This window comes from Seriola aureovittata, chromosome 17, assembly GCF_021018895.1.
Source record: "Seriola aureovittata isolate HTS-2021-v1 ecotype China chromosome 17, ASM2101889v1, whole genome shotgun sequence".
Taxonomy (NCBI): domain Eukaryota; kingdom Metazoa; phylum Chordata; class Actinopteri; order Carangiformes; family Carangidae; genus Seriola; species Seriola aureovittata.
In genome coordinates this window covers 16,850,316-16,877,529 of record NC_079380.1, presented here as the reverse complement: position 1 = coordinate 16,877,529, position 27,214 = coordinate 16,850,316, and the positions used below count along the sequence as shown (strand labels likewise).

At 37.7% G+C, this 27,214-nt stretch overlaps 10 gene segments (V, D, J or C); all 10 read left to right on the top strand.

The window, feature by feature from the left end:
• The first annotated feature begins 2,168 nt into the window (after positions 1-2,168).
• Positions 2,169-2,618, top strand: LOC130184754 (probable non-functional immunoglobulin heavy variable 3-38-3). The segment is given in 2 exon segments: positions 2,169-2,217; positions 2,308-2,618. Coding segments are annotated over 2 exon segments (360 nt in total).
• A 1,637-nt stretch (positions 2,619-4,255) lies between these two features.
• Positions 4,256-4,699, top strand: LOC130185228 (immunoglobulin heavy variable 4-38-2-like; the record flags this gene model as incomplete). The annotated part of the segment is given in 2 exon segments: positions 4,256-4,312; positions 4,404-4,699. Coding segments are annotated over 2 exon segments (339 nt in total), but the record flags the coding sequence as incomplete, so codon positions are not given.
• A 404-nt stretch (positions 4,700-5,103) lies between these two features.
• LOC130185220 (Ig heavy chain V region 3-like) lies at positions 5,104-5,932 on the top strand. The segment is given in 2 exon segments: positions 5,104-5,255; positions 5,379-5,932. Coding segments are annotated over 2 exon segments (375 nt in total).
• Positions 5,933-6,303: 371 nt separating this feature from the next.
• Positions 6,304-8,132, top strand: LOC130185230 (Ig heavy chain V region 914-like). The segment is given in 2 exon segments: positions 6,304-6,346; positions 7,533-8,132. Coding segments are annotated over 2 exon segments (354 nt in total).
• A 1,387-nt stretch (positions 8,133-9,519) lies between these two features.
• LOC130185231 (Ig heavy chain V region 5A-like) lies at positions 9,520-9,961 on the top strand. The segment is given in 2 exon segments: positions 9,520-9,562; positions 9,654-9,961. Coding segments are annotated over 2 exon segments (351 nt in total).
• Positions 9,962-10,891: 930 nt separating this feature from the next.
• Positions 10,892-11,477, top strand: LOC130185218 (immunoglobulin heavy variable 3-48-like). The segment is given in 2 exon segments: positions 10,892-10,940; positions 11,028-11,477. Coding segments are annotated over 2 exon segments (468 nt in total).
• A 1,486-nt stretch (positions 11,478-12,963) lies between these two features.
• LOC130184753 (Ig heavy chain V region XIG14-like) lies at positions 12,964-13,402 on the top strand. The segment is given in 2 exon segments: positions 12,964-13,006; positions 13,095-13,402. Coding segments are annotated over 2 exon segments (351 nt in total).
• A 6,821-nt stretch (positions 13,403-20,223) lies between these two features.
• Positions 20,224-20,694, top strand: LOC130185221 (immunoglobulin heavy variable 3-43D-like). The segment is given in 2 exon segments: positions 20,224-20,281; positions 20,378-20,694. Coding segments are annotated over 2 exon segments (360 nt in total).
• Positions 20,695-21,219: 525 nt separating this feature from the next.
• On the top strand, positions 21,220-21,798 carry LOC130185227 (immunoglobulin heavy variable 3-30-3-like). The segment is given in 2 exon segments: positions 21,220-21,268; positions 21,358-21,798. Coding segments are annotated over 2 exon segments (360 nt in total).
• Positions 21,799-26,038: 4,240 nt separating this feature from the next.
• On the top strand, positions 26,039-26,460 carry LOC130185236 (Ig heavy chain V region 5A-like). The segment is given in 2 exon segments: positions 26,039-26,081; positions 26,171-26,460. Coding segments are annotated over 2 exon segments (333 nt in total).
• The last annotated feature ends 754 nt before the right edge of the window (positions 26,461-27,214 follow it).

Sequence of the window (27,214 nt, the reverse complement as noted above, 5' to 3'; positions counted from 1 at the left end):
AGAGAAGACAGCAGTGATCTATGAAACAATGAACAAAGTGAATTCACTTGATACTTACATTATAGAGAATGAAGATACTTTCCTCACATAGATGTTTTTCGTTTTTGAAGAAAGGTAATCTAAGTATTAATATTGTGATTGTGTCGTTATGTTGAAACTGCAGAGAAACGTGAGAGGGAATATGAACAGGCTGGTCGTGGCCAGGAAGAAAACTGTCATTTCAATTGTTGTCATTTTTTTGTCATTCTTTTATTTGTGATATAAGATATTTATATTCACCACAAAACCAACAAAGCAATTATGTTTTTTTTTTTTCAGACACCAGCCATTTCACATATTGTCAAACCGGTTTCACTTCACTTCCTCGGCTGTTTCCCTCTGGACGAAAACATTTTCTCTGTTTATTTTGAGTCTTCAAACATCTGCAAAAACTGAAAACCTGTTTTCATGTGAACTTAAAAACCTGCTGCAAACATGACTTTTTATAGTGCTGACGTGATCATGGCTGCAGTCATTATTTCTGTTTGCAAATATGTAAGTATAATGAATAAATAAATAAATGCTCCCTAAAATATATGAGAATGTATATTTTTATCATGTTTGAATGTTTTTAATTTCCAATGTATATGTAATGAAGTGTTGGTAAGGACACATACTTTGTTGAAACAACAATTAACGATTATTAATGTGTGGATGCAAAATTTAAAACACATAATGTGAAACGTATAATAATGGTTTCATTTGTCATTACTTAGTTCATCTTTCTTGTCCCGCAGGTGTAGATCTTTGGTGGTTGCTCCTTTTTTTTCACGTCAACATCATTATTGAGATGATGATTTAAATAATAGCAGCTGGACTATAACAATTTATGTAATGTTTTCAGTAGGAAGTGTCGTAAATACACCACATTTAGGCATTAACAGTGTCTAACTAAATGTTATAAAGTTAACATTTGCTTCTTTACTTTAGATGTAAGGATAATATTAATGTGTTATAATTTAGTGATAAATGAAATTAAATTGTCATTTGTAAAGTAAAGGTGATATCCAAGAATGCAATTTCACTCTGCAAATAAAAAAAACACTGAACAGACTCTTCTATTGGCTCCAGTTAGACCAACACTGACGCTTCATGTGTTTGATTCTATGCAAACTCAGTGACCTTCCTTGTTACTCAGCTATAAAAACTTCAGATCAGACTGTCAGTGGAGTTCACAGCTCGTCAGCTTCACCATAAACCATGTTTTCTGTAGCTCTGCTGCTGCTGTTGGCAGCTGGATCCTGTGAGTCTCTCTGGATTTGTCATAGTCAAAATTACTTCTCTTGCTGTAGAACTTGATCATTTATAACAAAACATCTTGTTTTTTAACAGGTGTGAAGTGTGAACAGTTGACACAACCAGCCTCTGTGACTGTGCAGCCAGGTCAACGTCTCACCATCACCTGTCAGGTCTCTTATTCTGTTAGTGGCTACTACACAGCTTGGATCAGACAGCCTGCAGGGAAAGGACTGGAGTGGATTGGAATGAGAGCTGGTGACACTTCATACTATAAAGATTCACTAAAGAACAAATTCAGTATCAACTTAGACTCTTCCAGCAACAGAGTGACTCTAAATGGACAGAATGTGCAGCCTGAAGACACTGCTGTGTATTACTGTGCCAGACACACACAATAACACAAACCATCAGTAGACCTGAACAAAAACCCCTCAGTCCCTGAACACTTGTAACATGAAGCCACCAGAGGAGGAGCCCTCAGACCACTAATGATTTCACACCAGGTCACTGTTATAGTGAGGAGGGAAACACTGAAAACACTGATGTAAACAATATAGACTGGACTGAAAGTATTTGCTTTTACAATGATCAGACATGATTATTTAATTGTTTGTTTCATTATGCAACTAATGATAAAGAACTAAAAATACATACTGATACATAATATCTTTATAGATGAGCTCTTTACATTATTGTCAACGAGAAACAGATTGTATTCCATTGATTCATTTTAAAAAGGATCTTCATATATTCCATATCCCTCATTTGTTTTAAAGATGAATTTCAAATCCTCCCTGTGAGGAGGAGTCAATGCAAAACTCAGATGTCTTCCACCTCTACTTATCTGACTGCAGAGAGGATGACAGAGAACAGTGGACACACAGTTTAACATGATGGACTATAGGACAGGACTGCTGCTGTTAACTCTCTGCTGGGCAGGTGAAGACTTTCTCTGATCCTGAATTTAATCCCTCTTCAAAATGCTGCCAACTTACAACAAGTGACTATTTTCTCATTTTATCTTGACAGGTGTTGATGGTCAGACTCTGACAGAATCTGAACCAGTGGTTAAAAGGCCTGGAGAATCCCACAGACTGACCTGTACAACATCTGGAATCTCATTCAGCAGCAACTGGATGGCCTGGATCAGACAGGCTCCTGGTAAAGGACTGGAGTGGATCTCCACTGAAACTGGTGGTAGCACCAACTACTACTCTCAGTCAGTCCAAGGCCGGTTTACTGCCTCCAGAGACAACAGCAGAGAGCAGCTGTATCTGCAGATGAACAGTCTGAAGACTGAAGATTCTGCTGTTTATTATTGTGCTCGAGACTCACAGTGACTGGAGTTGGATGAACAGCTGTACAAAATCCTTCACCACTGATAAGACCCTTCTACTTAATGTCCTCACTCCAGATAGTTCAAGAAAATGAAAAAATGTTTACACACAAAGACATTTTTGGAATCAATGATATTTTAATTGCGCTGAATTGTAATTTCTTTTGGCAGCAGAATATTTCTAAACAACGATTTAAGCAGCTTCCATTTACAAATCATTTAACCTGATCAGTGACAAAGCTTTAATGCTTCATTCAAAAATAATCCTCATAGAACATAATCACTAAACAATAAACAACACTCTCACTGTGAAATGCTTTTGATATCCAACATGTATTCACTGGTTAATAGACTGATGATGAGCTTTGCTCGGTCTGCAGGAGATCAGAGTGAGATCACAGATACTTTCCATGGGCAGTCTGCAGACTGTCCGTCATCAAGTCTCTTTTTTCTTTACCTGCTGAGATGAATGTTGGCTGACACATCTATGAAGAATAATTATGAAAAAACAATTAAAAAAACAAAAGAAACTGAGCAGAGTGGATTAGTCTCAGGCACGTGCAAAATCATTGTAAACCTGTCTTATAGCATTTGTATTCTGCAGTTTATTCTTTAAAGACACAGAAGACAGATCAGCAGTTTATTTTTTTATGGATCTAATTTTCTTTAGTTCTGCTTTAAGGCATTTACAGTAACTCTCTCTCTCTCTCTCTCTCTCTCTCTCTCTCTCTCTCTCTCTTTCTCTCTCTCTTTCTTAAACCACACTTGCTCCCTCAATAAGTTTTGCATGTACAAGATTTCAAATGCAACACATTTTCTACTGGCCTTTTAACGGTGTCATACAGGACTAAGATATCCTCATTTTAGTGTAAACATTTTAAATTTCAAATCTAATCTGTTCAAGGCATCATTAAACGTTCAGTAAGTTAATCATATATCAACATTGTTTCAATATTTATGCCCTTTAAGGTAACATTATCTGCTCCGTCTGACAACCTGTGAGGAAAGTTGAATTTTAATTGAATTATTTGATATAATTTCTCTCGAGTCTCCAGGTTTCTCTGCATGTTCGTGTCTTCAAACATCTAAGCCATTAAAGTAAATATTATTAAACTATTCACATGATCCCACACGGCTGCTGTCAGTATTTTTATGTCTAACAAAAAAGAAAGTCAGCAAATAAATTGATAATAGAATGATGTGCCCATATGTTTGAAGTAAATGCATCTGCGGAAGGAGTAAACCAATTATCTCAGGAAAACAGCTCACAACATTTTAAAAGTAAATTGTTAAAAATTTAAAAAGATACTACACAGACAAACATGGCTGACAGAAAGTAACATTCTTGGTGGTTGGTCTGTTCGATGTTTATAACCGTTGTTACTGTAATGTTAATTTATTGAATGTGTTTTGTTATGTAATAAATATAACTAACAATTTGGTTTAATAAAACATTCAGACATAAATAGAACACAGGAAAAGAAGAAAAGCAGTCAATCAACTTTTGACTCTTCTATTGGCTCCAGTTAGACCAACACTGAAGCTTGATGTGTTTGATTCTATGCAAACTCAGTGACCTTCCTTGTTACTCAGCTATAAAAACTTCAGATCAGACTGTCAGTGGAGTTCACAGCTCGTCAGCTTCACCATAAACCATGTTTTCTGTAGCTCTGCTGCTGCTGTTGGCAGCTGGATCCTGTGAGTCTGTCTGGATTTGTCATAGTCAACATTTCTTCTCTTGCTGTAGAACTTGATCATTTATAACAAAACATTTTCTTTTTTTTAACAGGTGTGAATTGTCAACAGTTGACACAGCCAGCCTCTGTGACTGTGCAGCCAGGTCAACGTCTCACCATCACCTGTCAGGTCTCTTATTCTGTTGGCAGCTACTACACAGGTTGGATCAGACAGCCTGCAGGGAAAACACTGGAGTGGATTGGAAGTGAACGTGTTGGGCAGACCAAATACTACAAAGATTCACTAAAGAACAAGTTCAGTATGGACTTAGACTCTTCCAGCAACAGAGTGACTCTGAATGGACAGAATGTGCAGCCTGAAGACACTGCTGTGTATTACTGTGCCAGAGACACACAATAACACAAACCATCAGTAGACCTGAACAAAAACCCCTCAGTGCCTGAACACTTGTAACATGAAGCCACCAGAGGAGGAGCCTTCAGACCACTAATGATTTCACACCAGTTCACTGTTGAAGAGAAAAACTTTCTTTAAATGTAATTTGCTCTGAAAAAGTAGAAATGAAATAAAAGTGTCTTAATTCTAATGATAATATTCAGGGAAGTTTCAGGGAAGTTTGATGATTTCTAATTAATGCCAGATTCATAACTTATTCAATTTGTGAGAACATTTACAAAATTCAGAAAACACATTTTTCTCCATGATATTTATCCCACATTGACAGACATCATTTGCATGATATGATTCAATGAAATCGGTAAAAAACTTCTTGCACACAAGCTCCTCCCTCCTCACGATGTCCTGATGCAAATCCTCAGTGTGTGTAGTGTACTTGTGTCCTGCTGACTGGTCTTGTAGTTTGTGTGCAGCATCAGAGGTCACATCTCCAGACTCAGGATGATGAACACACTCACTCTTCTGCTGGTTGCTCTCTCTCTGTCCTGTGAGTTCTCCTGCTTCTTGATGTTTCATCTTTTATCAGACAGCAGTGACTGATGGTCAGTCAGTGATACCAGAAAACTTCCCAGATGACTGTCTCACTGTCTCTCTCCTTTCATCTCATCAGGTTGTACAGGTCAGAGTATGGAGTCCATTCCTTCCAGTTCAGTAGTGAAGAGGCCTGGGGAGACTCTCAGTCTCTCCTGCAGAGGATCTGGCTTCACATTTACCTGTTGCACTATGAACTGGATCAGACAACCTGCAGGAAAAGCACTGGAGTGGATAGGAGTTGGCTACTCTTCTGCCAGTAGTAATGCTTATGCCAGCAGTGTGAGAGGACGTGCAGAAATCAGTAGAGATGACAGCAACAGCATGGTGCATCTGAGACTGTCCAACTTGAAGCCAGAGGACTCTGCTGTGTATTACTGTGCCAAAGAAACACACTGGTTAAAGTGAGCAGAGAGGCTGTACAAAAACTCTCCAGAAATGTGTGACAGAGACCTGCAGGGGGCAGTAGAACATATTAATTGGGATAAGAACAACCAAAAGAGCAGGACAATTACAATAAATATGCACAGGAGCAGCTGCTGTTACAGTTTGTCACTTCCTGCTGAATTCTTTTTTCTCAACAATAATAGTTACTAAACTTTTCAATAATGATTTTTTACAGCAGTTGTCCAATTAACCACCAGGCAACATGACGTTCATGTGATCAGTTTTTTTAAAATGTTGCATTTTAACATGTTTTCAGTGTTTTTTCTGATTCTGAAGTTTTTGATTATCTTATCTTTGCTATTTATTATTTTATGCTTTCAAATGCAGTCAGGGCAATGGACAAATTGCACCACTTTTTGTATCCCTCCAAAAAACATTGTCAAATAAACCTGATTTACTAAGTGGATTTTCTATTTCCCTCAATTTCTTGACACAAGACCAATTTAAATATTCAACAATATGCAAATAAAGGTTCCTCATAAAGAAGTGAAGTGTGTGTGTGTGTGTGTCAGTGAGAGGACAGAAGAGCTCACATCAGTTCAGCTACAACATCAACCATGTTCTCTGTGGTTCTGATACAGCTGCTGGCAGCTGGATCCTGTGAGGAGCTTTCAGTGGATTCACACTAATAAACACATTAGAAACACTGAATAGTCAGATGAATGATGGAGATGATGTTGATTTCTGTTTCCACAGGTGTGTACAGTATTGATCTCATCCAGCCAGACTCAGTGGTTGTGCAGCCTGAAGACACTGCTGTGTATTACTGTGTACGTCGCCCCACAAACCACCAACAGACCGGCACAAATACTCAGCAACACATGACTGCTCCACACACACGGTGAGAATTGAATATATGAGAATATAAATAAATAAAGTCATGGGCAGTTTCTCCCTGAAAGTAGTTCACTTTAAAATGTATTTACTTCCCTTGGAAATTTCAATGTTATCATTTAAAATACTCTTTATTAAAATACAGGTATTCTGTGCGCCCTTTTAAGACCTGCAGAGCCAGAACTAAGCAAACTCTTTCTTTATTACTAACAAACCATCAACGTCCCTCATGTAATTTGTGACTGAACAACTGGTTTTAAAAACTTTCACCCCAACTTTATAACTATTCTCAAAAACTTCACCCAGCACCTTAATCTCAAAAGCTAAATCTTTTGTCTTAACCAGTGGACTAAATCTCTCTTATCCTTCACCTGTTTTAAATCTTCAACGAAGTTCAGTCACAAAAATGTGTTGGTCAGTTGAAAAAGTTCTGTTCATGTTAGCTTCCTCAGGCCTCCCAGCTTTCAGAAATCATCACTGCTGTATTGATGATATAATCCTTCTTCTTGGAGATGAAGTGTGATTTAGCTTAAATGTCAGTCGAGGATGTAGTTTCATTTCAGACAAATGGCCATTATAAAGACGAACAAGATATTCAATTTGAAATGCATCAAAAAAGATTTGAATTTCACCGACTTGGAGATAAATTATTTTCATTAATCATTTGTTCTGGTTTCACCAGACGTGTTGACTTCAAAGTCCAATCCACCTCTCCTCCCTGTGAGGAGGAGTCAATGCAAAACTCAGATGTCTTCCACCTCTACTTATCTGACTGCAGAGAGGATGACAGAGAACAGTGGACACACAGTTTAACATGATGGACTATAGGACAGGACTGCTGCTTTTAACTCTCTGCTGGGCAGGTGAAGAGTTTGACTGATATTGAGTTAAATTTGTCTTCAAAAGGTTGTCACTTTATAGGAAATTACTGATTTCTTCTTTATCTTGACAGGTGTTGATGGTCAGACTCTGACAGAATCTGAACCAGTGGTTAAAAGGCCTGGAGAATCCCACACACTGACCTGTACAGGCTCTGGATTCACATTCAGCAGCTACTACATGGCCTGGATCAGACAGGCTCCTGGAAAAGGACTGGAGTGGATTGCCTGGCATAGCACTGGTAGCAGCAAATACTACTCTCAGTCAGTGCAAGGCCGGTTTACCATCTCCAGAGACAACAGCAGACAGCAGGTGTATCTGCAGATGAACAGTCTGAAGACTGAAGATTCTGCTGTTTATTATTGTGCTCGAGACTCACAGTGACTGGAGTCGGTTGAACAGCTGTACAAAATCCTACAGTCTTCACCTTGTGAAGCATCATGTGCTTTTAAATGTGGTAATTAAATGTTTGATTTTATATCATTTGTTTATGTCAACAATCTTATGTTTTATAGTAAATATTCTGTTTACATATATTTATTTTTGATAAATGAACAATGGTTGCTGTACTATACAAGTTCCTTAAAACTCTTCCTGAAAATATGTCAAAACATTAAACACATAAAAAACGCAAAAAAGAGAATTTGTTGATGAAAGGATGAAAGACGGTAAAACAATGTGGCTGCTGAAAACAAACAACAAATAAAATACATTTAATCAATTTAAGACATAATGATGTTTCGAAATGATGTAAAATAAATAGTATTTCATGAGAGTGAAAAATAACATTTCTGTTTGTCTGTTAATAAAATCACATGAAGGCAGTATGTGTCAAGTGTCTCTCTCCACTTGAACCCTGGACTGAGCTAAACCTTAATGCTCCTGCTTGTCTTCTGCACTGAAATATTTAAACCATAAACAAAAGTCACACGTTAACATTTAACACATATTCAGCAGTAAAGTTTGACTACAAGGTGTTTACCATCAGCAGTGACTGCCAGCAGACAGTGAGTAGACCTCAACATGAAGAGCGGGAGGCCTGAAGGAGCTGCTGTGTATGCTCTGTGTGTGCTCGTGAGACTGTGATTAAAGATGGAGAACAATTCATCCAGGTAGTGAGAAACACCTCATAGGATTATTGGGCAAAAAATGGGTTGATAAACCCTGCACTGTCTCACATGATTAATATGAAGTCAGTGATTTCAACAAAGAAAGTACCTTTAATGAATTATGGGATTTAAACTTATATTTCACAATAAAACAATTCTGAAAAAGTTCCATATTACAAATCAACAGCTAAATAAAAGAATCACACTCAGTGGTTTCATTTAAAACATTTCCAAGAGAAGGCAACAGTGATCTCCTAAGAGGGAGATGAGGGACAACATTTACAAACACACTGGACAAACCTGAATCCTATTTTGTGCAAGTTCTTTATAAAGAGAGGTTTTTCATCTTCAGTATAATAATATAGTGTTTAAAGAATCAATGTAGTGTTTCAGCTGCATAGTTATAATTCATGGTTGCTTGCTTCTTTTTTCAATGGGTGCATATCATCAACATTATTTAAATTTCTGATTTAAACACATATGCTTTCATTTATCCATGATTATCAACAAGTCCTCTTACTGAAACAACAATATCTGTTAATTGTTCCTCCTTCAAAAAATGATTTTTAACTGTTGTTTGCAATTATATAAACATTAACATAATGTTTTAATATGGAATTGTTGTTAATGCAATAGTTAGGCTTAAACAATTCATAGGCAAAAGAAAGTTAGCTGTTTCACCTCTTTAGGTGAAGATGTAATTTCAAAATTTAATGATAAATGAAATGAAATGAGAATATGAATAGATAGTAGATGTAATGTCAAATAATTTTTCACTCTGAAGATATAAAATCAGTGAACAGACTCTTCCATTGGCTCCAGTTAGACCAACACTGATGCTTCATGTGTTTGATTCTATGCAAACTCAGTGACCTTCCTTGTTACTCAGCTATAAAAACTTCAGATCAGACTGTCAGTGGAATTCACAGCTCGTCAGCTTCACCATAAACCATGTTTTCTGTAGCTCTGCTGCTGCTGTTGGCAGCTGGATCCTGTGAGTCTCTCTGGATTTTTCATAGTCAACATTTCTTCTCTTGCTGTAGAACTTGACAAGTTATCACTAATTATTTTCTTCTTTTTAACAGGTGTGAAGTGTGAACAGTTGACACAGCCAGCCTCTGTGACTGTGCAGCCAGGTCAACGTCTCACCATCACCTGTCAGGTCTCTTATTCTGTTAGCACCTACTACACAGCTTGGATCAGACAGCCTGCAGGGAAAGGACTGGAGTGGATTGGAATCGCTGCTACTGGATCAACAACATACTATAAAGATTCACTAAAGAACAAATTCAGTATTGAAACAGACTCTTCCAGCAACAGAGTGACTCTAAATGGACAGAATGTGCAGCCTGAAGACACTGCTGTGTATTACTGTGCCAGAGACACACAATAACACAAACCATCAGTAGACCTGAACAAAAACCCCTCAGTGCCTGAACACTTGTAACATGAAGCCACCAGAGGAGGAGCCCTCAGACCACTAATGATTTCACACCAGTTCAGATACAGTCAAGATGGAAATCTTTAGAACGTCTGTCTTCCATAACATCAATATTTAAAAAAAGAAAAGAAAACAAAGACAAATCTCCGACTCAAAACTGCACTGGTTACTGAATCTGTATCTTCAGCCAACTTAAATCTACTTAAATACTATGTTTTGTCAGAAATATAAGAAAATCAATTTTTTAACCAAACGTGTCCATATGGTGTTTTCTATATAATACAAGTCATATCATGGTTGAAATAAACAGTCAACAGCACAACTGCATATTACGATCTTGGAACTGCAGTGAACCAATGACAGTCTCATAAAAACAGATTCAGACAGCTGAGGATTCATAAATCAAATATGGGAGGAGCTGATCCCGTCAACTTGCAGTGATGTGTGGCCAGCACAACCACTAACACTGTGTCAGCCACTGCCCATAGAAACCAGCAAAGACGCTAACTGCGCTGACCATTCTGATACATCTGATAGTTGCACATTTGACTCTTCATGTGAATAAATATCAAACATTTGTGTATTTGTTTCAGTTCTGTGGTTTTTTTTTTGTTCCTTTTTTTTCTGGATTTTTCTTATGAATTAACCTTTTAAAAATATCATGAATCCAAAAGTCCTTTTTTAAACAATAAAAGTTCAGATCACAAAATTCAACTTCTGAAGACTTTTCTCTCATAATATTCTATATTTGACAACATGGTCAAGTTGAATCTAGTTCGCTCCTTCCCGTGAGGAGGAGTCAATGCAAAACTCAGCTGTCTTCCACCTCTACTTATCTGACTGCAGAGAGGATGACAGAGAACAGTGGACACACAGTTTAACATGATGGACTATAGGACAGGACTGCTGCTGTTAACTCTCTGCTGGACAGGTGATGATTATCTCTGATCTTGAATTAAATCTGTCTTCAAAAGGTTGTCACATTATAGCAAATGACTGATCTCTCTTGTGTTGACAGGTGTTGATGGTCAGACTCTGACAGAATCTGAACCAGTGGTTAAAAGGCCTGGAGAATCCCACAGACTGACCTGTACAACATCTGGGTTCACATTCAACAGCTACCGTATGAGCTGGGTCAGACAGGCTCCTGGCAAAGGACTGGAGTGGATTGCTTATATAAGCACAGATAGTTCTCCTATCTATTACTCCCAATCAGTCCAGGGCAGATTCACCATCTCCAGAGATGACTCCAGCAGTAAAGTCTATCTACAGATGAACAGTCTGAAGACCGAGGACACAGCAGTGTATTACTGTGCCCGAAGAGACACAGTGAGAGACAGTGATAGCAGAGTCATACAAAAACTACTTCCTCTACTTAGCACCACCAGTAGTAACACTGAGTTGTTTCAGTGTTATCTTTCCTGTAATATATTGTAAACATTTTTTGTTTTTATTGGCAATGATTAAAATTCTGAGAAGTAAATAATTATCTTTTCTTTTTTTTTTTTTTTTTTTTTTTTAAATCACATGATGCATGTGCACAGCATTTTTTCTACAGTAAAGTTTGACCACAAGTGTTTGCATCAGCAGTGACGGCAGCTCCATCTGCCAGTGTCAGTTCATCCCAGCAGACAGATCCTGATCCTGTACTGTCTCACATGTTTAATGTCTAGCATAGTAATCACCGTCACATTTTAATGTGGGAAACGTCTAAAACATGGGGGAGTAATACTGATGGTCTGACACAATAAAATGTCTACATGGGCAGAACAAAAAACTGAACTGAAACCATTTCAAGTCCAGCTGTCAGGTTTAGGGGAAAAACTGAATCCAAAAGCAGCCAACACTAAAGTGGGGGTTGTTGGGAAGAAAAGACATTTTAATTTACAAAAGGAAACTTACAAAACTGGTGAAACAGCATAGAACTAAATATCCAAAACGAAGGTGAACCGCAGCTAAGCTGGAGTACAGCAGGATATCAACAGACAGACTGACAGAGACAAGTGGGAGCACAGAGACTAAATACACAAGGGAGGCAAGGGAGATCGAAGACAGGTGTAACACATTAGGGCGGGGCAGACAATCACAAAGGAGGGAAACAGGACAAAGACAGGAAGTAGACATAACATGAGAAACACATAAGGGAAGTGATTACAAAATAAAACAGGAAATAAAACGAAAGCCCTGACATAAAGAGTCCAAAAGTCCAAACATAAAGTCCGTCACAGCAAACTAAGACACCAGGAACAGCAATCTTAATTTTTTAAACTTTTTACATGACCCTGGCTGTAGTCACTGCTTCTGTTAGCATCAGATAAATGAGCATAAGATATAAGTGACTTAATAAATAAATGCTGCAATTTCAAAAATACTGGTCTTTTATGTTTATGTATCTGAGGTTGGAGTAAACCTGGTTAACCAAAACAGCTCATATTATTCTAAAAGTGGAATTAAATGCTTTGAAAAAAAAACGAAATAAAGCGTAAACATGGCTCACAGAAAATAACATTACTGGTGGTTGGTTTGTTAGTTTCTGTAGATGTTTATCATTCTTTAATATTAATCTATTGAATGATTTCCATCATTGGAGGGGAAAATATGCCCAAGAGCTGTCCTGTATGTTGATATTAACATTAACATTCCTGATCCACCACCACATTGTTTACATTTCATGTAACAGTCACAAGTCTTTTAATTGGCAATCTAAAATATTACAATTCAGTGTGTCATGAAATTAAAATTTCATATGTAAAGCAGAGGTGATTTCCAGACGTGTTAACTCTGCAGGTATAATAACACTGAACAGACTCTTCTATTGGCTCCAGTTAGACCAACACTGATGCTTCATGTGTTTGATTCTATGCAAACTCAGTGACCTTCCTTGTTACTCAGCTATAAAAACTTCAGATCACACTGTCAGTGGAGTTCACAGCTCGTCAGCTTCACCATAAACCATGTTTTCTGTAGCTCTGCTGCTGCTGTTGGCAGCTGGATCCTGTGAGTCTCTCTGGATTTGTCATAGTCAACATTTCTTCTCTTGCTGTAGAACTTGACCATTTATAACAAAACATTTCTTTTTTAACAGGTGTGAAGTGTGAACAGTTGACACAGCCAGCCTCTGTGACTGTGCAGCCAGGTCAACGTCTCACCATCACCTGTCAGGTCTCTTATTCTGTTAGCAGCTCTCACACACATTGGATCAGACAGGCTGCAGGGAAAGCACTGGAGTGGATTGGAGCTGCACGCATTGGATTCACCACACTCTTAAAAGATTCACTAAAGAACAAGTTCAGTATCGACTTAGACTCTTCCAGCAACAGAGTGACTCTAAATGGACAGAATGTGCAGCCTGAAGACACTGCTGTGTATTACTGTGCCAGAGACACACAATAACACAAACCATCAGTAGACCTGAACAAAAACCCCTCAGTGCCTGAACACTTGTCACACTCACCAGTTCACTGTAGAAGAGATAAAGTATTTGAACATATTTAGCAATGAAGAAGTTAAAGAAATATAAATAAAACATTACAGCTATTTTCACAGTGTTTATATTTGAAGTTCATTTGAACGATTTCAGCTGATAACTAAACTTTGGTATTTTCATTGAGCAAGACACATTTCACTGAAAAGATAACTGCATCATGCAGTCTTTGATCCTTGACTTTGACTGACTTGAATACAATTTAATTAAATAAGGTACTATTAAATAATCATAATGAGCCTTACTGAGTTTTGACTGTTAAGGAGGTGATATGTTTGTCTCTGTGTGTGTGTCTTTCCTCACTTATTGAGGTTTATCTCCCCTGATGTCCTCAAAATAGTATGACATATGAACATCAACCAAGAAGTCAGCCAACCTAAACAACCGTATACTGTAAGTCATTTGACCCTCTGATACGACCTGTAGAGGTGTTTCCTGAATAACTGCCCCTACAGCAGGAGATGGGGTTGATAGACTCTACAGTGTCTCACAGGATTAATGTCTTCAGGGCAAATAAATCTAAATGATACAACACAGTGACATTTAAGAACATCTGATGTATGACTTCAAAGTTATATTTCTTGAGCAAAGAGTTGATCAAAAACTCAAATTCAAATTGTTTCATAATACAAATGAATTGCAAAATAAGATGATGTCAGTCTGTCCATCATATACCTGAGCTTCATTAAAAGTCAGTTGAGATTAACGATGATAGTCCCAAACACAGTCACTTAAACATTTATTATTTTATGTAAGGAGATAAAAACATTGTATAGAAAGGATTATCAAGTTGAAACTATGATAACGTAGTGATCACTGTCATCATTTAATTTCAGAGAAATATTTAGCAAAATGTGCAAATAATATTCACAGTTTAAGACCATGAAATCTCTATTTTTATTGTATTGCATATAGCAAACACGAATCTAAAAGAACAAACAAATGAGTTTCGGTTCCTGCACAGCTGTTTTACTCTTGAAACTCCAAGTCTCTCTGTGCCTTCAAACATTTGCAAACATCTGCAGCTATCGAAAATTCTTTATTCAAACCTGCAAACAAACCAACCAAGTCTTGAGACCCCTTGACTTTTTTTCCCACAATTTGTTATGTTGCAGCTTCATCCTAGAATAAACACTTATATTTTCTTTCTCTCATCAAATATTTATTTAAAAAACTGAAATATCACATTGACATAAATATTCAGACCGATTGTATTACTACATTTGTAATGTTGCTCACATCAAGCATATGGAAGTCCATCAAATGCTGATGAGCATAAATAAAGGAGAATAAATAAATGATCATATGATGAATAACATTAACAGTTCCCTCATCATTACAAAACATTAAAAAAATGATATCTAAAACATTTTTTTCCAGAGATGTGTGACAAGTGCTGTGTTTCTCTTCCATCTCTACATGTCTGTTGTAGAGTGAGGGAAAGGAGCTAAAACACTGATGTAAACACTGTAGACTGGAAAGAGGCTATTTGCTTTTACAATGATCAGATCTAATTATTTGGTTGTTTGTATTAATAATTCAGCTTTTTATATTACAATCTATGGGTCTACAAACAACAACAACAACAAAAGACAAACGAGCCATAAAGAAATTAAACTTAATAAATAATTTAATTAAAATTAAAATATTAATTAAAGTAAATTCTCAACTGAGACACTGTATTCCACTGATTCATTTTAAAATGAATACCAATATATTACATGTCCCTTTTTTGTCTTTTGTCAGAGATCAGTCTGTTTTGAACTGATGATAAATATAATGAACAACTTTTTTGAGGTGTAATTTTTTTATTTAAACATTGTGAAAAAAGTTCACTTTAAGGATATTGTAAAACTGATGAATGGTCAGTTGTCACATGATGCATACTATGCTGAATCAGGGAAACCAACTCGGAGGAGGAGTCAACGCAAAACTCAGATGTCTTCCACCTCTACTTATCTGACTGCAGAGAGGATGACAGAGAACAGGTGACACACAGTTTAACATGATGGACTATAGGACAGGACTGCTGCTGTTAACTCTCTGCTGGGCAGGTGAAGAGATTCTCTTATTGTGACTTAAAGTTGTCTTTAAAAACATGTCTCAAAGAAACAGATAATTTTTCTTGTTTTTTACAGGTGTTGATGGTCAGACTCTGACACAAACTGAACCAGTGGTTAAAAGGCCTGGAGAATCCCACACACTGACCTGTACAGCATCTGGATTCTCATTGAGCAGCCACTGGATGCATTGGATCAGACAGGCTCCTGGAAAAGGACTGGAGTGGATTGCCTGGAATGATAATAGTGGTAGCAGCAAATCCTACTCTCAGTCAGTGCAAGGCCGGTTTACCATCTCCAGAGACAACAGCAGACAGCAGCTGTATCTGCAGATGAACAGTCTGAAGACTGAAGATTCTGCTGTTTATTATTGTGCTCGAGACTCACAGTGACTCACGTTGGTAGAGCAGCTGTACAAAATCTTACAGTCCTCATCGCTTGGGGTGGACAAGCCCAAACGTATTTGTAACTATATTTATGCAGTATAATAATATTGCTTTTAATTATGTTGTATTACATTTTAAAATTAATAAATTAATCTCTTTTCTTGCCTTATAAAATTCTAAACTACTACAAAAACAATACTTTTCTGTGAATTAAGACAATATATACAATGTAAATTATGTGTGATATAAAGTGAAACATGAAGTGAATAATAATGTTAGAACCACTAGAGGTCAGTCAGTGTCAGGTTTCTCATCTCTTACTAAAAGGAGACACTCAGATCTGGTGTTCTAATTGATCTCATTGGTCTCAACTGACATTTGAATCCTGGACTGAACTGAACCTTAATGCTCCTGCTGGTCTTGTACACTGATGTATTTTTATACTTGTACTCTTAAGAAAAGAACTATAAAACAACTCTGTATTATATTTCAGTTTGATTGATTTTAACTTATAAATGCATGTTTTCATCTAAAATTATATCTGAGCATTTATGCATATTGTAAATTTTCTTGTAAAGTCTCCAGGTTCCTTTCTGTGTCTGTGTCTTCACACATCTGTAAACACTGAAGCCATTTAAAGTTTTTTATGCAAACCTGCAAACCAGTGACAGAAAACTAAAATCTTTAACACCATTTACATGATCCTGGCTACTGTCACTGCTCATGTTTGCAGCAAATAAAAAAGTAAGCAAATCAGTGGATGTGGAACTGTTGCACTTAATAAAATGCTGTGCTCATGTGTTTGATGTAAAGAGGAGGGTGTAAACCTATTCTGTGAGGAAAAAAACTCAGATCATTTTAAAAGTGGATTTTAACAATTTGAAAAATATTAGACAGATTGTGAACATGGCTCACAGAAAGTAAGACTCCTGGTGGTTGGTCTGTTAGTTTCTATAGGTGTTTATCACCATCGTTATTGTAATGTTAATTCATTGGATGTGTTTTGTCATGTATTGAATGTAACTAAAAATTTGGTTTCAAAACATCACATTTTGACATAAATAGATCACAAGAAAAGCAGAGATACAATAACTATATATATAATATATATATAATATTTCATTGATCATTTCAAATTATTAAATACAGTGTATATTGAAAACAAAATATTACATGTAAAGTGGTAGAGACTTCCCTTCATATTTTCACTCTCTAGATAAAGTAACACAGAACAGACTCTTCTATTGGCTCCAGTTAGACCAACACTGAAGCTTCATGTGTTTGATTCTATGCAAACTCAGTGACCTTCCTTGTTACTCAGCTATAAAAACTTCAGATCAGACTGTCAGTGGAGTTCACAGCTCGTCAGCTTCACCATAAACCATGTTTTCTGTAGCTCTGCTGCTGCTGTTGGCAGCTGGATCCTGTGTGTCTCTCTGGATTTGTCATAGTCAACATTTCTTCACTTGCTGGATAACATGACCATTTATAACAAAAAATGTTCTTCTTTTTAACAGGTGTGAAGTGTGAACAGTTGACACAGCCAGCCTCTATGACTGTGCCAGGTCAACGTCTCAGCATCACCTGTCAGGTCTCTTATTCTGTTAGTGGCTATCGCACACATTGGATCAGACAGCCTGCAGGGAAAGCACTGGAGTGGATTGGAAGCGCTGCTGCTGGATACACATCATACTACAAAGATTCACTAAAAAACAAATTCAGTATTGAAACAGACTCTTCCAGCAAAACAGTGACTCTGAACGGACAGAATGTGCAGCCTGAAGACACTGCTGTGTATTACTGTGCCAGAAACACACAATAACACAAACCATCAGTAGACCTGAACAAAAACCGATCAGTGCCTGAACACTTGTAACATGAAGCCACCAGAGGAGGAGACCTCAGACCACTAATGATTTCACACCAGCTCACTGAGGAAAAGAGTTTTTAATAGAATTTAATTTGCACTGAAACAGTGGAAATAATATCCTCAACTGTGATAATATAAGACATACAGGGTAGTTGTGATTTCTGGTTGTTGCCAAATTAATTTATTTACCAGAGATATTTTTTTTAAAATTCATGTTATCCCAATTACTCTGTAGCTCGACTCTGAGAAATTCTTGTATTTTGCAATGTTCATGTTAAAATGACATTACCTGTATCACATAAGCATTGACAAGCTCAGAGAATCAACCTCAAAATTATGTTAATGATTTAAACTACTACGTATCCTCACTTTTTTTTTTTTTTCATGTGAGATTTTATCCCGCATTGATGGACAATGAGCTGCATTAAAATGAACACAACAGAAAACATGATTCAATGAAACCAGAACAGATTTCCTATGCATGAGCCCCTCCCTCCCCAGGATGTCCTGATACAAATCTTCAATTAAATGACTAATGCAGACTATGGCAGGAGGAGCTGCCATTACAGTTTGACTTTGACTTCATGCCTCTAAGGGTGAACAATGATATGTTTTTTATCTCTTTTTTTTCCATAACAAAAATGGTTAATAATGTTTCCAATAATGGTTTTGCACAGCAGGTATGAAATTAACCACCGTTATGTGAGAGTGACATATAATTCTGATTCAGATGTGTTTAGGGTTGTTATTGAAGTTGTACTTGAAGTTGAATAATTTATTGTGAGTGCAGGTTTATGCCTGATATATCAACTATGCCCAAAAATGCTACCGAACAAACCTGAACTGGTTATGAGAGAACATTAAAGCTGAAATCAGTGTGTTGTGTTGTGTTGCTTGGTCACTCGAAGGGCAGTTGTGAACACAACATTGACATATCATCACCTTTTAACTTGATGTAACAAACTTGTGGAGTCATTTTTCTGGCCACCTGGCAAATGTAAATCCAACATCAACCCTCTTTTAGCTCAGATTTGGTCTCTACCATCTCCTGAGGGAAATATCTGGCTCTTCAGCTGCTATATGTTCCTACCTGTTCACCGCTTTGTCACTAAATGTATGGTGCAGAGCAGGTATAGTGCAGAGGGTTTTTAGAGCTTCACTGAGAGCAACTGGCTGCTGCATTTACAAACCGCTATGAAAGCGGTCAGACTGAACTAACGCAGTGAAGTCATGGGTCAGACAACTAAACAATGAGCTGGAAGTCGATATGAAACCCATGTAAAGGTGAGGAGAGCTGCAGTTTCAGGTGATTATTCTCTGTAGACTTATCATTGCAAGCTAACAAGTTTTCACAGTGCCAATTGATTTATTCTGACAATCATCTTCATCATCAAAACACAGAATAATGATATAGATTTGAATTCTTTCTCCAGAGATGTGTGACATGTGGTGTTTCTCTTTGAGGAGGAGGGGTCAATGCAAACCGTCATCCTCAGTCTCTACATATGTGTTGAAAAGCAGCAGACAGGGAGTGACTTTGACAGAATCACAGAGTGGACAGAGACAATTTGTCTTTACAATGATCAGACCTGATTGTTTGGTTGTTTGCCTGATTCTGTTTTGTACCGTGGCTGGTAAGGCTTGTAAAATTCTTTCTGACAAACACCCTGATACATGAAGACAATGTGACTGAACTAATGAGCTGTTCAACTTCCTGCAGGTACTGAAGGTCAAACTCTGACAGAGTCTGAACCAGTGGTTAAAAGTCCTGGAGAATCCCACAGACTGACCTGCACATATTCAGGGTTTGATGGTGATTATAGTAATGGTTGGATCAGACAGGCTGCTGGAAAAGGACTGGAATGGCTCGCTCTTATCAACGCTGCCAGTAGCAACATCTACTACTCTCAGTCAGTCCAAGGCCGGTTTACCATCTCCAGAGACAACAGCAGACAGCAGCTGTATCTGCAGATGAACAGTCTGAAGACTGAAGATTCTGCTGTTTATTATTGTGCTCGAGACTCACAGTGACTGAAGTTGGTTGAGCAGCTGTACAAAATCCTACATTCTCCCTTTTACAATTGAACTGACAGACCATGAGAAACATTTATATGTTTATTTCTATATGTTATTTGTTGTTTGAAATAAAATAAAAATAAAAAATTACAGCAGAGGATACTTTTTGAATAAAATGAATCAATTCATAATTTATTATTTCACATGATCATACACACACACACACACACACACACACACAAACACACACACACACACACACACACACACACACACACACACAAACACACACATTGACACAAACCAATGGAAAAATTGAGGGCAGCTAAAGTCTTGTTTTACTCTCAATCTCTTTAATGAGACAGTTACAGCACTAAAACTTTTTAAAAAGTAGTTCAGCATCAACATCAACCATGTTCTCTGTGGTTCTGATACAGCTGCTGGCAGCTGGATCCTGTGAGGAGCTTTCAGTGGATTCACACTAATAAACACATTAGAAACACTGAATAGTCAGATGAATGATGGAGATGATGTTGATTTCTGTTTCCACAGGTGTGTACAGTATTGATCTCATCCAGCCAGACTCAGTGGTTGTGCAGCCTGGACAGTCTTTGACCATCACCTGTCAGGTCTCTGGTTATTCTCTGACTGATAACAGCTACGCAACAGGTTGGATCAGACAGCGTGAAGGAAAACCAATGGACTGGATTTTCCATCAGTGGGGAGGAGGCGGCTTTTATCAAAATGATGCTCTGAAGAACAAGTTCAGTTACAGCAGAGACACTTCTGTGAGAACAGTGACTCTAAACGGACAGAATGTGCAGCCTGAAGACACTGCTGTGTATTACTGTGCCAGAGACACACAATAACACAAACCATCAGTAGACCTGAACAAAAACCCCTCAGTGCCTGAACACTTGTAACATGAAGCCACCAGAGGAGGAGCCCTCAGACCACTAATGATAGACAGACCACCTACTTTGTTTTAAATAGATCTCTCTTTTGGTTTATTTTCCAGTTGTTTGTTTTGTGTATTGCTTAAACATTTTGGAGATTTGTTTAACACAATTTTAATTTCATGATTTTTTGAACAAAACTAATAAAAAATAAAAAAGATGACAGAGCTACAGAAAATTCAGCCTCTGAAGATAATTCAAACTCTGGGTAAGTTTCAGTTCAGATTCATATTTGATTAAATAAAATTAATCTGACAGGAATATAAACTTGCTTGTATTTCAACTGTCTCAGGTCAACAGTAGAAAAAAATGATATCTAAGTCCACCCTAACTCTCTCCTCCCTGTGAGGAGGAGTCAATGCAAAAGTCAGATGTCTTCCACCTCTACTTATCTGACTGCAGAGAGGATGACAGAGAACAGTGGACACACAGTTTAACATGATGGACTATAGGACAGGACTGCTGCTGTTAACTCTCTGCTGGGCAGGTGAAGAGTTTGACTGATATTGAGTTGAATGTGTCTTCAAAAGTTTCTCAAGTTATATCAAATGACTGATTGTTTATTTGTGTTGACAGGTGTTGATGGTCAGACTCTGACAGAATCTGAACCAGTGGTTAAAAGACCTGGAGAATCCCACAGACTGACCTGTACAGCCTCTGGATTCACATTCAGTCACTACTGGATGCACTGGGTCAGACAGGCTCCTGGAAAAGGACTGGAGTGGATTGCTGGTGTTTACAACAGTGCCAACATTGCACACTCTCAGTCAGTCCAAGGCCGGTTTACCATCTCCAGAGACGACAGCAGACAGCAGGTGTATCTGCAGATGAACAGTCTGAAGACTGAAGATTCTGCTGTTTATTATTGTGCACGAGACTCACAGTGACTGTAGTTGGTTGAACAGCTGTACAAAATCCCATTTCCCATCTTTATTGTGCTGATGGATGCTAGTGAATAATTGTATTTCCATTGTACCTTCATTTATTGTTGGTTTTATAGAAACTGGCTGTGAGAACAATAATCATCATCACCCAATACCAATAATCATTAAGAAATCATTCAACAATTTAGGAAAAACAGTTTTCTTTTCTCACAGTATTCACGTCTCAGCACTTTACTAACTGCTGATCAGTGACTGATGGGTTTTTAAATGAAAGTGTGTGAGACAGATGTGCAATTGTACTTTATAGATGTTCCACTCAACTACACATCAGACAAGCTCATTACATCTTTCTCACAAATACACATGTGAAAAACTGGTTAAACTCACCGTAAAAAAATATTGTTGGTGTCTCAGTCTGTTTTTAAGCCTCTCTCTCTCGACCATATATTGTAGGTCCACTTTAAACCTTTAGAGGGCACTTAAAGTCTTGTTTTTCTCTCCTGTCTCTGTAATGAGACAGTTACAGCTGCAAATCTCCTTCCTCTTAACTAACTGATCTTTGAACCATCTGAGCTGAGGACTGACTGTAAGTAGGAAAAGGTTTTACACCTTTGTAGATATGACGTAAAACAATGAAACTATGATGTTTGAATGTGAAATCGATTTAATTTGAGAGTTTCCACTGTCAAAAATAATGAATTTGATTAATTAACCAGACAAGGGTTGGTTCATCATTTCTACAAGATGTAGAAAGCAGATCTAAAGATGACCAAACACAAGACTGGAGGTTCAGCTGTATTGTTGTTCTCATGTGGCATTGATGGAATTAATCATCTCTTGGAATTTCTTTGGTGCATTTGTAAAACATTACTAAAACTTTGTTAAATACCACTTGATCTATTAAACTCAGACTGTTAGAGCCTGTATTACAGTAACTACCTGCTGGGACTGCTCATGGAAAGTAGTTGGTAGATACTGTAAATATGATGCAAAGCAATGTTTCTTTTTGCATGAGAGGATTTTTGTTTTCTGATACAGCTGCTGGCAGCTGGATCCTGTGAGGAGCTTTCAGTGGATTCACACTAATAAACACATTAGAAACACTGAATAGTCAGATGAATGATGGAGATGATGTTGATTTCTGTTTCCACAGGTGTGTACAGTATTGATCTCATCCAGCCAGACTCAGTGGTTGTGCAGCCTGGACAGTCTTTGACCATCACCTGTCAGGTCTCTGGTTATTCTCTGACTGATAACAGCTACGCAACAGGTTGGATCAGACAGCGTGAAGGAAAACCAATGGACTGGATTATTCATCAGTGGGGAGGAGGTACTCTTCATCAAAATGATGCTCTGAAGAACAAGTTCAGTTACAGCAGAGACTCTTCTGCAAGAACAGTCACTATAAAAGGACAGAATTCGCAGCCTGAAAACACTGCTGTGTATTACTGTGTACGTCGCCCCACAGTGACACAAACCACCAACAAACCTGCACAAACACTCATAGACTCATGTAGGTGAACCACACACACATGGTCAGATTTGATTATGTGAGAATATAAATAAATAAAGTCAAGGGCAGTTTCTCTCTGATGTATTTACTCTACAACTCTTGTGTAATTTGTGACCGAACAACTGCTTTTAAAAACTTTGACCCTGACAAAAAGTTTAAAAATACATCTATCTCAAAAGCAAAATCCTGTGTCTTCACCAGCGGACATTTCTCTCTCATTCTTCACCCGTTTCAAATTTTCAGTGAAGTTCAGTCACAAAAATGTGTTGGTCGGTTGACAAGGATCTGTTCATGTTAGCTTCCTCAGGCTTCCCAACTTTCAGAAGTCATCGCTGCTGTATTGATGATATAATCCTTCTTCTTGGAGAATAAGTGTGATTTGTGGAACTCCTATGCCTGAATACAAAGAGCCAGTAACAGCTGCAGACTCTTATAGAGTGTGGTTTATTGTTTTCCAGATTATCACTGCTGAAAAAAAACAACAAACATTCACTACGTTTGGATCTTGTTTATCTGGTGATGACGGGTCTGTTTGTAAATGGCAGCAACTTAGAGCTGCACCGTAACCTGCACTAGTTGAAGTGACAAACATGGCTAAACCACCAATTATCACCAGCAGCAGACTTCCCATCACTAGATGATGTACTGGATTCTCCAGAGACATATTTCCCATGATGAACTGTGTCGTACAGGCCGCGGTCATCACGTGACACCTGGCATTAGAGCATCGGAGGTGACACACACACACAAACACACACACACACAGTGAACTTTCTTCATTTTTTCCCTGAAACTGTTGTGTCTGCTAATCATAAAGGAGTAAGACTTGTTGTTTCCGCCTGCTGTGTGACTGTGTGTTGTTATTTGGCTGCTGTGTTCATGTTGACCAACAAGATATTACATTTGAAATGCATCAGAAAAAATTGGAATTTCACCGACTTGGAGAGAAATTTGTAGTCATTAAACATTTGTTCCACTTTCACCGGACAAGTTGACATCCAAGTCCACTCCACTTCTCTCCTCCCTGTGAGGAGGAGTCAATGCAAAACTCAGATGTCTTCCACCTCTACTTATCTGACTGCAGAAAGGATGACAGAGAACAGTGGACACACAGTTTAACATGATGGACTATAGGACAGGACTGCTGCTTTTAACTCTCTGCTGGGCAGGTGAAGAGTTTTTCTGATCTTGAATTCAAACTGTCTTCAAAAGGTTGTGACATTATAGCAAACGACTGATTTCTCTTTTGTCTTGACAGGTGTTGATGGTCAGACTCTGACACAATCTGAACCAGTGGTTAAAAGGCCTGGAGAATCCCACAGACTGACCTGTACAGGCTCTGGATTCACATTCAGCAGCCACTGGATGCATTGGGTCAGACAGGCTCCTGGAAAAGGACTGGAGTGGATTGCTGCTGATCCCAATAGTGGCAGCACAAAATACTACTCTCAGTCAGTGCAAGGCCGGTTTACCACCTCCAGAGACAACAGCAGACAGCAGGTGTATCTGCAGATGAACAGTCTGAAGACTGAAGATTCTGCTGTTTATTATTGTGCTCGAGACTCACAATGACTCACGTTGGTAGAGCAGCTGTACAAAATCCTACAGTCCTCATCTCTTGGGGTGGAAAAGCTCAAGCATGAAGTTACTTTAATTATGTTTATGCAGTATTATACCCTTTTTTTCAATTATGTTGTATTACATATTAGAAATAATAAATTAATCTCTTTTCTTGCCTTATAAAATTCTAAACTATTACAAAAACAATACTTTTCTCTGAATTAAAACAACATATACTATGTAAATTATGTGCGAGCTAAAGTGAATCATGAAAGTGTATAATAATGTTAGAACCACTAGAGGTCAGTCAGTGTCAGGTTTCTCATCTCTTACTAAAAGGAGACACTCAGATCTGGTGTTCTAATTGATCTCATTGGTCTCAACTGACATTTGAATCCTGGACTGAACTAAACCATGAACTGCATGAACTACTATAGTTTTCATCTAAAATTATAACTGAGCATTTATGCTTATTGTCAATTTTCTCTTAAAGGCTCCAGGTTCCTTTCTGTGTCTGTGTCTTCACACATCTGTAAACACTGAAGCCATTTAAAGTATTTTATGCAAACCTGCAAACCAGTGACAGAAAACTAAAATCTTTAACACCATTTACATGATCCTGGCTACTGTCACTACTCATGTTTGCAGCAAATAAAAAAGTAAGCAAATCAGTGGATGTGGAACTGTTGCACTTAATAAAATGCTGTGCTCACATGTTTGATGTAAAGAGGAGGGTGTAAACTTATTCTGTGAGGAAAAAAGCTCAGATCATTTTAAAATTGGATTTTAACAATTTGAAAAATACTAGACAGACTGTGAACATGGCTCACAGAAAGTAAGACTCCTGGTGGTTGGTCTGTTAGTTTCTATGGGTGTTTATCACCATCGTCAGTGTAATGTTAATTTTTTGGATGTTTTGTTATATATTGAATGTAACTAAAAATTTGGTTTCAAAACATCATATTTTGACATAAATAGATCACAAAAAAAGCAGAGATGCAATAACTATATATATATATAATATATATATAATATTTCATTGATCATTTCAAATGATAAAATACAGTGTATATTGAAAACAAAATATCACATGTAAAGTGGTAGAGACTTCCCTTCATATTTTCACTCTCTAGATAAAGTAACACTGAACAGACTCTTCTATTGGCTCCAGTTAGACCAACACTGAAGCTTCATGTGTTTGATTCTATGCAAACTCAGTGACCTTCCTTGTTACTCAGCTATAAAAACTTCAGATCAGACTGTCAGTGGAGTTCACAGCTCGTCAGCTTCACCATAAACCATGTTTTCTGTAGCTCTGCTGCTGCTGTTGGCAGCTGGATCCTGTGAGTCTCTCTGGATTTGTCATAGTCAACATTTCTTCTCTTGCTGGATAACATGATCATTTTTCATGAAACATTTTCTTTTTTAACAGGTGTGAAGTGTGAACAGTTGACACAGCCAGCCTCTGTGACTGTGCAGCCAGGTCAACGTCTCACCATCACCTGTCAGGTCTCTTATTCTCTTAGCAGCTATCGCACAGCTTGGATCAGACAGCCTGCAGGGAAAGGACTGGAGTGGATTGGAAATGCACATGTTGGATACACCACATACTACAAAGATTCACTAAAGAACAAGTTCAGTATCAGCTCAGACTCTTCCAGCAACACAGTGACTCTGAATGGACAGAATGTGCAGCCTGAAGACACTGCTGTGTATTACTGAGCCAGACACACAATAACACAAACCATCAGTAGACCTGAACAAAAACCCCTCAGTGCCTGAACACTTGTAACATGAAGCCACCAGAGGAGGAGCCCTCAGACCACTAATGATTTCACACCAGTTCACTGAGAGAAACTGTCTTTGAACATATTTAGAAATGTTAGAGTTCATTTAAAGGAATATAAATAACACAAAGCATATGTTCATGATTTTATATTTAAAGTTTCAGTTAAGCAATTCAACTGCTGAGCTCAACCACTGAGTTAAAACAAAAAAGAAAAATCCTGCAGGTCAGTATAATAAGAAATATTCTCAAAATACTGATTTAGTAAATCTAAAATAATTAGTCGATATCTCAAAATATTGATATATTAATATTGATTATTAGTTGAAACTTTTTACAGCAGTGTTATAATCAAACATCAGTTTGGATCAATAATCTCACTTTCCCTGTTTATAATTGTTACAGTTTACATTTTTAACCCACATAATTATACACGTTTTTTGTTATTCAAAGAAAAAATGGAGTAGCCCAGAGTAAAGGTTCAAAGTATATAACCTGGAAAACCAAAACCAAATTCAGGCACAATGCACTGCATCATACACAGTGAAACATTACAATAAGATACGAGCAGCTTGGTCCAGGATGATGGGGACATGAAGTTGGTGTCAGAGAAGTGGAGGCTGTGGAAAATAGTGTGGAGTAGTGATAGTGGATTCAGCAGCTAACTGGACATGAACAGCATATTAGTGG